The 11,607-nt window shown below is 47.8% G+C and overlaps 1 protein-coding gene across 1 annotated transcript in view; it reads right to left on the reverse strand.

Moving 5' to 3' along the window:
* Positions 1-11,607, reverse strand: part of LOC143956879 (uncharacterized) — a 78,427-nt gene that overhangs the window by 63,444 nt on the left and 3,376 nt on the right. The window contains exon 2 of the mRNA XM_077467043.1: positions 1,901-1,990. Coding sequence (XP_077323169.1) covers positions 1,901-1,934 — 34 coding nt within the window. The 5' untranslated portion in view covers positions 1,935-1,990. The remainder of the gene's footprint in view (positions 1-1,900; positions 1,991-11,607) is intronic.

Here is an 11,607-nt window from a genome sequence, read left to right on the forward strand (position 1 = left end):
TGGACAGCCCCCGTCCCCCCATTAGCACGGACACCCACCCCTTCCCACGCACCCACACTGCCTGTCACAGTTTGCAGTTCTGCAGGACACGGCTGCTAATGGGAACACTGTTCCTGCTGTGGGAAAAGTACAGGAATGCCATTCCCATGCGTTCCCACAGGACTCAAGCCCTGCACCCGGTAAGAGACCCTGGGCTATGGGCCCCAGATTCGTGGCTATAGCACCAGAAGCCACCCCCTAGCGACACCACTGCAGCCAGGTATAACACACAGCATGATGCTTAGGCCAGGAACTACAGCTGGCTGGTGTTTCTTCTACCTATAGCAGCCTCCATCCCCTTAAGGCAAGCAGGTCTACCAGTACTTGGTTCCCCCTCGGGTCTTAGAACATGATGTTATAGTTCCTGGCCAGATGAAACAAGAAAGGGCACCTGTAGTCCTAATGCTGGTTAGGCAGTAGACAGCAGCTGATAGTGGAATCCAAAGACAATCCAAGGTCAGAGAAGGTAGCAAGCAAGTATAAGACAAATGTAGCGGATGACATTTGGGATCAAATGTTGCATGCATTGCAAATTTAGTTTTTGACCTCAGGACAATAAAGGTTCTGAGGGTTAATTATTGTAGGTAGGCCTAACACCAGTCTGGCCAGGCTATGTTTAGAAGTTCTGCCTGGTCATGTGAAAGGTGAGGTGCACATGACAGGCCAGAACCAAGTCTGGTTGGATGTTTTGGTATCGGCCTTCTCTGAGCCAATCAGTGGGAGGAGCAGGCCAGGAGAAGGTAATCGGTAAGCCCATTCAGTCAGGGCCGGGTTATGGCCGCTACACAAATAACAGTTCTGAGGTCAGGGTTGGTGGCAATAGCCTAGTTAACAATCCAGGGTCAAGTTCTGACATCAATCCAAAGAGTAATTAAGTTACAAGGCAAAGGTCAGCGACAAGGGAATCCAAGATAATATCAGAGCCGTGTCAGACAAGGAAACCTACAGTGAGTCAGGAAACGAATGCAATCACCAACATAGAGGCACAGGCTGATGCCTCCTGCTCTGAAATTCAGGTGGTATGCAAGTAGACTCATTACCCAGAAGCTGATGAGAACATCTAGGACATCTTAAATGGGCTGTAAAGGTTCATTTTTTATTTTCTAAATAGGTTCCTTTAAGCTAGTGCATTGTTGGTTCACTTATCTTTTCCTTTGATTTCCCTTCTAAATGTTTTTATTCTTTGTTTTCTTTGTCTGAATTTCTCACTTCCTGTTCCTCCTCAGTAAGCTGTTCTGGCTGACTAATCACCAGCTCGGATGATGGTGAGAAGTTTACTGAGGAGAAACAGGAAGTGAGAAATTCAGACAAAGAAAAAAAACATTTAGAAGGCAAATCTAAGGAAAAGGTAAGCGAACCAACAATGCACTAGCTTAAAGGAACCTATGTAGAAAATAAAAAATGAACCTTTACAACCCCTTTAACTCTCAGGTGACAGGAGAAGCTGGAAGGCTGCCTAACACCAGGTTAAAAAAAAAACGTACTCAGTACAATATATACCAATATTTTTTTCAGGCCCTGATGAAGGGGGCATTTTCCGGCCCTTGAAATGGATTGGCTTTTTTCAGTAATGAGCAATGGATATCCTTTAAAGCATTTGTTACCCCAATGCTTCATATTCCTGATATGTGCCTGCTGTACCATGAACGTGTATGAAGAAGCCTCCTGTTCTCTTTGTGTTGCTTCCTTTGTGACAAATTCCTGCTGTTTCTGCCCTTTCCTAGACCTTACAGCTTCAGAGGCAACTGGATAATCCTAAACCCCCCCAGCACTATTCTTCTATTTGTCCTCGTGGTTCTATTGTCCCTTCACTCCATCCAAAACCAGCATTCTACAGGATCCCATCCAAGCTCTGACTTACCCGACTCCATCTCCAGATCTTCTGTTTTGCTCATTGTGCACCGAGTGCAAATATAATTTCCGAATGCTGCGTGATCGGCGTCTTCTAATACTGGGAACATACAAAGATGAGTTTACCTGATACTATGTTACATTTTCTAGGTGCATAAAATACAAAAGATAGAAACTTTTTTATCATTAATATTAACCACTTACCTACTGGGCACTTACGCCCCCTTCCTGCCCAGGCCAATTTTCAGCTTTCAGCTGAATGACAATTACGTGGTGATACAATACTGTACCTAAGTGACAGTTTTAGAATTTTTTCCACACAAATGGAGATTTCTTTTTGGTGGTATTTAATCACCACTGACGCTTAACAAAACTGTTTTACATTTTGTTATAAAATTTTGCAAACAGGTAATTTTTCTCCTTCGTTGAGGAGGCTGCACTGATGGGATGCACTGATGGGTACTGATGGGCTGCACTGATGGGTGGCACTGATGAGGCTGCACTGGTGGACACTGAGAGGTGGCACTGATGTGTGACACTGATGGGCATTGATAGGTGGCACTGAAGGGCATTGATAGGTGACACTGAAGGGCACTAATAGGTGGCACTGATAGCTGGCACTGATGGGTGGCAGTGATGGGCACTGGTAGGTGACACTGATAGGCAGAACTACTAGGTGGCACTGAGTGGCACCACTGGTAGGCATTGATGGGTGGCACTGATTGGTGGCACTGACATGCACTGGTGGGCACTGATAGGTGGCACTGAGAGGTGGCGCTGATGGGCATTGATATGTGGCACTGGTCCCCTTCAGCACTGAAGGGCATTGATAGATGGCAATGAAGGGCACTAATAGGTGGCACTTATAGCTGGCACTGATGGATGGCAGTGATGGGCACTGGTAGGTGACACCGATAGGCAGCACTACTAGGTGACACTGAGTGGCACCACTGGTGGGCATTGATAGGTGGCACTGATTGGTGGCACTGATATGCACTGGTGGGCACTGGCAGGTGGCACTGGCAGGCGGCACTGGTGGGCACAGATGAGACGGCTGTGCCACTTCCTTTTTGGGACCAATGTTCCTTTCACAGAAGCCGGTGATGGGATTTTTTTTCTCCTCACGCTGTCAGCGTTCTGCTTACATCACATGATCAGCTGTCATTGGCTGACAGCTGATCACGTAGTAAGGGGCCGGGATCCACCCCTTACTCCGATCTGTGATCACCCGAGTCTCATTGACTCTGTGATCACAGAGCGCACTGCGTGCGTCCCCCAAGGGTTGCGTGGGGAACGTGCAAAGGGGAGGGCATCATATGATGGCGTCTCGGCAATGTAGGTCCGCGCTGTAGCCGTCATTTGGCTATAGCACGGACGGGAAGGAGTTAATATTGGTATTAGTGATAGTAGTAGTGTTACTGTAGTTGTTAATGATGGTAGCTCAGTAGCTCTTACTGTTTGTAAATGAATGGTTGTTATTTTTTGCTTTTAATTGTTATTAGTTGATTATTAGTTTGATGCTGTCGATTGTTTCTTTTGCCGCGTACACACGACCGGACTTTTCGACATCAAAGGTCCGACGGAACGATTCCGGCAGACCATTCGATCGTGTGTGGGCTGCAGCTAACTTTTGATTTGCAAAAATCCGCCAGACTTTAGAAATGGAACATGTTTAACATTTTTCCGCCGGAACTCCGCCGGACCCAGTTCCTACCGAGAAATCCGCTCGCGTGTATGCTAGTCCGACGGACAAAAACCGACGCGAGGGCAGCTATTGGCTACTGGCTATGAACTTCCTTTATTCTAGTCCGGTCGTACGTCATCACGTTCAAATCCGTCGGACTTTGGTGTGATTGTGTGTGGCCAAGTCCGTTCATTCGGAAAGTCCGTCAGAACTCTGTCAGAACTCCGTCAGAACTCCGCCGAAAGTCCGTCGGACCTAGTCCCTCGAAAAGTCCGGTCGTGTGTACACGGCATTAGAATGTATAGGGAGAACAACAGCGCCACGCAGAAGGTTTAGCAGTTTAATGTGTATTTATTTTGTCACATCAAGCTAAAGACAAGGACAAAAAGCCAAACCAGATGAGGATATAAGAATCTGACCCTTTATCAACCAGAAATATAATGCAAAAAACCAGCACTGATGAAGGAGGAATGTTATGCGTTTGTAGGTAGGTGCAGCCTACTTTTTCCACTGCAGGTGGCGCTGTCCGCTTCAGCACTGTTGTTGGAGAGAAATTCAAGAGGAACAGGGTTTCTCTATGGTTTCCTGGGTCACTGGGAAAGCTATCCTATTGGATGCTGCTAGCTCATGTGACTATGGCAGCCATCTTGAGTCAGACAGAACCTATTTAAGGCCCTGGCTCCTGGATTTAGTGCACATTTCACGAGTGGGCAGTGCAGGGAATGGTATCCCGCCTGTTAGGGACAATGTTTGTGGTAGGGAAAGATTCCTGATGAGGAGGGAAAGTGTAGCATCTGTGACTCCTCTGGACATCTTCCCAATTGGGCACGAGACAGCCAGGGTGCATTCTGCCCTCTATAGAGGAGTGGTTAGTGAGTATCACTGAGCATCACTCCATTCACATTGCTGAAGACTGTGAGTGCACCCGGTTGGGCGGTCTTCCCTCTGGGTTTTGTTGTGAACTTTGGCATTGCTTCAATACAATCTCTTAATTGCACCCACCTCTGTGAATTATTGCCACCACTGTGCACTCCACCTACACACTGATGAAAAAGGAATGTTATAGCCCTTGAAAGGCTTTGTACCCCCACCAAAATCCATATCAAACCCTTATCCGAGCAAGCAGCCTGGCAGGCCAGGAAGGGGGGGCAAGCCAATGTCCCCCCCCCCTCCTGGACCATATTTATCATAATAATGGGGGATTTTAATTATCCAGGGTAGAGGGAACCACACATTCGTCTAAGGATCGCCAGTTCCTAAATGTCTTGCAGGACAATTTCATGGGTCAGATGGCAGACGCACCAACTAGAAACAAGTCTTTACTAGATCTACTGATTACCAACAATACAGACCTGATCACGGATATGGAAAAAAGAGGCCAAATTTAGAAAACAGTGATCACAGGTCAATTGGCTTCAGTATAAATTACACAAATAGGAAAAACAAGGGGAACACAAAGACATTGAATTTAAAGCCAACTTTCCTAAACTACAAACCTTGCTAGAAGATATAAATTGGGATAAAATCTTAGAAACAAAGAACACGGAGGAGAGATGGGTTTGCCTTAAGAGCATATTAAATATAGGCATTAGCCAGTGCACCCCAATAGGAAATACATTTAAAAAAGAGCTAATAAAAGTCCTGGATGGCTTAACTCCAACATAAAAATGCATATGAAAGCTAAGGAGACGGCCTTCAAAAAATACAAGGCTTAGGGATCATCAGCATTCCAACTTTACAAAGAATGCCACAAGAAATGTAAGGGTGCAATAAGGACGGCTAAGATAGAACATGAAAGACACATAGCAGAGGAGAGCAAAAAAAAAATCACAAGAAATTCTTTAAGTATATAAACAGTAAAAAAGAGAGGACAGACCATATTGACCCCATAAAGAATGAGGAAGAACATCTGGTTACAAAGGATGGGGAGATGGGGAAGGTATTGAATTTATTCTGCTCCACAGTCTTCACTTCAGTAACCAAATCTGCAGTGTTTATCCTCATGACACATCACAGGAAGCACCCTCATAGCCAACAGAGGACAGAATTAGAAATAGGGCGAGTTCAGAGGGTGGTGATAAATGGGGACTACTCAGAATGGTCGGGGGTGGGTAGTGGGGTCCTCCAGGGTTCTGTGCTGGGACAAATCCTATTTAATTTGTTCATAAGCGACCTGGAGGGTGGGGTAAACAGTTCAATCTCTGTATTTGCGAACGATACTAAGCTAAGCAGGGCAATAACTTCACCGCAGGATGTGGAAACCTTGTAAGAAGATCTGAACAAATTAATGGGGTGGGCAACTACATGGCAAATGAGGTTCAATGTATAAAAATGTAGAGCGCTGTGCAGCATTACATCCCTCTCAGACCACTGTCAAAAGCACTGTGTTCATTACAGGCCTCCCCTTAACACCGGCTTCCAGAGCACTGTGCATTACAGGCCTCCTGAGACCACTGTCCAGAGCACTTTGTATTACAGGCCTCCTGAGACCACTGTCCAGAGCATTATGTATTACAGGCCTTCTGAGACCACTGTCCAGAGCACTGTGCATTACAGGCCTCCTGAGACCACTGTCCAGAGCACTGTGTATTACAGGACTCCTGAGACCACTGTCCAGAGCACTGTGTATTACAGGCCTCCTGAGACCACTGTCCAGAGCACTGTGTATTACAGGCCTCCTGAGACCACTGTTCAGAGCACTGTGTATTACAGGCCTCCTGAGACCACTGTCCAGAGCACTGTGCATTACAGCCCTCTCAGACCCCTTCCAGAGCACTGTGTGCATTACAGGCTTCCTCTTACCACCAGCAATCAGAGCACTGTGCATTACAGCCCTCTCAGATCACTGTGTATTACAGCCCTCTCAGAGCACTGTGTGCATTACAGGCCTCCTCTTACCACCGGCATCCAGAGCACTGTGCATTACAGGCTTCCCCTCAGACCGGAGACCACCATCCAGAACTGTGCAGCATTACAGGCCTCTCAGACCATCATCCCAAAGCACTGTGCATAACAGCATACCTCCCAACATTTTGAGATGGGAACGAGGGACACCTACTAACAAACGTATGTAGGCATAGGACACGCCCCCTGCCACACCCCCTTAAAGGAGAATTAACCAAAAACAGGCCTCCTGAGACCACTGTCCAGAGCACTGTGCAGCATTACTGCCCTCTCAGACCACTGTCCAGAGCACTGTGCATCATTACAGGCCTCCTCAGACTGAGTGGCTAAATCTGTATCTGTTCAAACCTTAAAGTGGTTGTAAACCCTTACAAACCACTTTGACCTACAGGTAAGCTCAGATTAAGGCTTACCTGTAGGTCCAAGCAATATCTCCTAAACCTATATGGTTTAGGAGATATTTGCCCGAAAACGGGCACCGCTGTCTACAGCGCATGCGCCGTAGACAGCGGCGCGCAGGCGCACTGAGCGCGGCATTTCCAAAAATGGAGCATGCGCGGGAGTGACGTCATCGCGGCTTCGCCGAATGACAGCGGCGGAGCTGCGAGACGCCACCAGCAAGATGGATGCGGCGGACTACAGGGGACAGCGGCGACTTCGCTGGCTCCTGTGTCAGGTAAGTGACACATAATGGGCTACTATACGATGCATAGTAGTCCATTATGCTTTACCTTTGCAGGGAATGAAAGAGGAAGTAAACCCATCAGGGTTTACTTCCTCTTTAATGCCATAAATAATAACATATTAACATTTTTTACTCCAGGAGTATATAATGAGTTTGGACATTCTAGAGAAATGCTTAAATAATGCATTACAATTTAACTTAGCATATTTTATTTTAGTTGACTAAAATAATTTTAGTCGACTAAAACGTACTGCAGATTTAGTAGACTAAATACGACTAAAACTAAAACAATTTCAGATGACTAAAATGGCCTTTTACTCAAAAGACTAAAACAAAATTGGAAATTTGCTGCCACAATGAACACTGCCCACAATACAGATACAGAGGGACACTGCATGCAGACACCTTACTTTGCTCATTTCATCAAGCTCTGTGAGGGGACCCCCTTTGCATTAGTGGTTTCACCCTGCTGAAAGGGATTATCTTTAACCCATTTGCCAGGATATTTGAAACACACGTTAAATAGATAGCGGAACATACCAGACATCTCCATTGTGAGGACTTCCCCGCTTCTTCTTCATTTAGCCCTGACTCAGTGACCACACTCATACTCATTAAGGAGGAACTCTAACTTTAAGCCTAAAGTTGATAATTCACGCTTTTTCCTGTTGTACTACGTGTTTACCATCTGGGCCTGTGATTTCAGGATTTTAGGGAAACAGGCTGACCTACAACCAGTGGTGTGCCAACGGGGGGGGGGGGGGCGAGGGGGGCAGTCCGCCCCGGGTGCCACACAATGGGGAGGGGGTCAGCTCGGCACCACCTGCCCTCCGCGAGTGAAGCTGGGTGACAGGCAGCAGTGGTGGCGATGTGACATCCAGGGCAGGGAGAGGTGAGCTGTGACGAGGTGCGTGGGGTGCCTGTATGCAGACCGTACCCGGGTGGCTGACACCCAGGGCCAGCCACCGCTTTCACATTGCACCGCATAGCAGGGGAGAGAGACAGTGAGCGGAGCTGGAGAGAGGACGGCAACTGCTGGACTTAACTTTTTAAGTTAACCAGCAGGTGATTGGTTGCTAGGTGGTCATAACAACCAATCATTAGCATTTTAACTCCAGCAGTTCCGGTCCTTCTGTTCTGTGCTGCTGTGTCTCTCCCTCTGCATGCATGCCCCAGTAAGGTAGGAAGGGGCAATGTGCAAGGGGTCCTGAGCTGGGGGGCAATGTGCAGGGGTCCAGAGCTGGGGGTGAGGGGCAATGTGTAATGTGCAGGGGTTCCAAGCTGGGGGGGGCAATGGGCAGGGGTCCCGAGCTGGGGGGGCAATGTGCAGGGGTCCAGAGCTGGGGGTGGGGGGCAATGTGGAATGGGCAAGGGTCCCAAGCTGGGGGCAATGTGTAGGGGTCCAGAGCTGGGGGTGGGGGGCAATGTGCAGGGGTCCCGAGCTGGGGGGGCAATGTGCAGGGGCCCAGAGCTGAAGGAGGGGGCAATGTGTTATCTGCAGGGGTCCCAAGCTGGGGGCAATGTGTAATATGCAGGGGTACAGAGCTGGGGTAGGGGGCTGTGTAATGTGCAGGGGTCCAGAGCTGTGAGGGGGTTGTGTAATGTGCAGGGGTCCAGAGTTGTGGGGGGGCTGTGTAATGTGCAGGGATCCAAAGCTGCGGTGGGGGGCTGTGTAATGTGCAGGGGTCCAGAGTTGTGGGGGGGCTGTGTAATGTGCAGGGGTCCAGAGCTGTGAGGGGGCTGTGTAATGTGCAGGGGTCCAGAGTTGTGGGGGGGCTGTGTAATGTGTAGGGGTCCAAAGCTGCGGTGGGGGGCTGTGTAATGTGCAGGGGTCCAGAGCTGGGGTAGGGGGCTGTGTAATGTGCAGGGGTCCAGAGCTGTGGGGGCTGTGTAATGTGCAGGGGTCCAAAGCTGTGTGGGGGGCTATGTAATGTGCAGGGGTCCAGAGCTGGGGAGGGGGGCTGTGTTATGTGCAGGGGTCTAGACCTGTGGGGGGCTGTGTAATGTAAAAAGGTCCAGAGCTGCAGGGGGCTGTGTAATGTAAAGGGGTCTAGAGGTGCACTTATGGAGAGGGGGTATACAGTAGTCACAAAGAGATATGGGGGGGGGGGTGCAGAGATATGCAGGGAGCACAGTGGGGTGTTTTTACATTTTAAAGTTGGGGGGGTGCCAGATATATAATCCGCCCCGGGTGCCAAATGCCCTAGGTACGCCCCTGCCTACTACAAGTCATTCCTATTTCCCTTCGTGCTTGAGCACCGAGGTCACATTAGAGCCATTGAGGTCGGTTGAATTGTGCTATTTGAAATTTGCATGTGACTTTGTGTTATACTGTCATGTAGGGGCGGCCGCCCCTCCCCCCCCCAACACCCCCGTCGCCCTCCTTATCAATGTGCCCAGCCCCTTTCAGGACGCTGGACACATGAATTCCTATGGTGGGGGTAGGCAGGGGTGTGTTTTTTGAAGCTCCTGATTAGAGCCAGAGGCCCTAATAGGCTTCGAAATAGGGGGGGTCTCGGGGCGCAGAGAATGCCTTTGGCCAATCATGGCTCAGGGGGACTAAGTCCACGCTTCACACTATATAAGGCTGCTTACATAGCGGCCGTGTATAGTGTGTGGATGGAGATAGATTGAGCAGGCAGGTTAGTTAGTGGGGTGCAGGCAGTGTATTTAATATATATATATATATATATATATATATATATATATATATATATATATATATATATATACATATATATATACATATACAGTCTAGTATATATATATATATATATATATATATATATATATATATATATATATATATATATATATACACTCTGCATTCAGTGTAGACTAGATATTCAGTGTAGACTCTATTCTCAGTCAGTGCAGGCAGTGTAGTATATATAACACAGTGTATTGAAGTGGATAAGGGGAGCCCCTTGGCAAAAAAATTTAAAAAATGGCACGGGGGTCCCCCCCAAATCTATACCAGGCCCTTCAGGTCTGGTATGGATTTTAAGGGGAACCCCGTGGCAAGTTTAAAAAAAATTGCGCGGGGTCCCCCCTTCCCCCCAAAATTGATACCAGACCCTTATCCGAGCACACAACCTGGCAGGTCAGGATATGGGGGGGGGGGGAAGAGCGAGCGCCCAGCCCCCCCTTCTCAAACCATACCAGGCCGCTTGCCCTCAACATGGGAAGGATGCTTTGGGGTCCACAGCTATTACCTTTTTGTACCCCCTCACCCTCCCTTTAGATTGTAAGCTCCCTGAGCAGGGCCCTCTCCTATTCCACGGCGGCTGCGTCCGCAACTTCCCATTATACCGTTTTATTCTGTTCTGCAAACTTTTCAATAAAAAACTTTTGGAACGGCTACTTAACCACTTCAGGCCCAGGAGGTTTTACCCCCCCCCTCCCTTAATATCCAGCCCCTTTTTTGCGATTCGGAACCGCGTCACTTTAGCTGACAATTGCGCGGTCGTGCGACCTGGTACCCAAACAAAATGAACGTACTTTTTTTTTCCCCCCACAAATAGAGCTCTCTTTTGGTGGTACTTGATCACGTCTGCGGTTTTTATTTTTTGCACTATAAACAAACAGCGACAATTTCGAAGAAAAAAAAAACATTTTTTTTTTACTTTTTGTTATAATAAATTTCCCCCAAAAATATATATAAAAACACATTTATTCATCAGTTTAGGCCGATACGTATTCTTCTACAGATTTTTTGTAAAAAAAAAAAAAAGAAAAGAGATCGCAATAGGTGTATATTGATTGGTTTGCGCCTAAGTTGTTGCGCCTACAAACTATGGGATAGATTTAGGGACTTTTATTATTATTTTTTGTACTAGTAATGGTGGAAATCTGGGGTGGTGGTACAAAAGGTAATACCTTTAATAATAATGTCATGGACAGGGAAGGGGGGTTAACACTAGGGGGCAATCAAGGGGTTAAATGCATTCCCTAGTGTGTGTTCCAACTGAAGGGGGGAGGGGTGGGCTGCCTTAGGACATGACAGAGGTTGCTGCTCCTGATCACTGGGAACAGTAGATCTCTGTCATGTCAGAATGGGGATCCACCTTGTTTACATAGGCAGTTCCCTGTTCTGCCTCTCCTCACCGCAAAATAAAAAACTAAAAAAATAGCGTAGGGGTCCCCTCCCCAAAATCCATACCAGACCCTTATCTGGACACACAACCTGGCAGGTCAGGATACGGGGGAGGAGAGGGCCACCGGTGGACATCAAGTCCGCCCCCGACCTGCGGGGACATTCCGGCGCGCGACGGCCAGAAACTGCGTCTGCGTGAGCCGTCATCCATCCCCCCACATAGTTAGAAAGCACCCCCTAAGGACACATTTAACCCCTTGATTGCCCCCATGGTGTTAACCTCTTTCTTGCCACTGTCATTGCATATTTAGATATTGACGGTGCATATTTTTAGCACTGATCACTGTA

This window comes from Lithobates pipiens, unplaced genomic scaffold, assembly GCF_037356315.1.
Source record: "Lithobates pipiens isolate NorthernLeopardFrog02 unplaced genomic scaffold, aLitPip1_a1.2 Scaffold_44, whole genome shotgun sequence".
Classification (NCBI taxonomy): domain Eukaryota; kingdom Metazoa; phylum Chordata; class Amphibia; order Anura; family Ranidae; genus Lithobates; species Lithobates pipiens.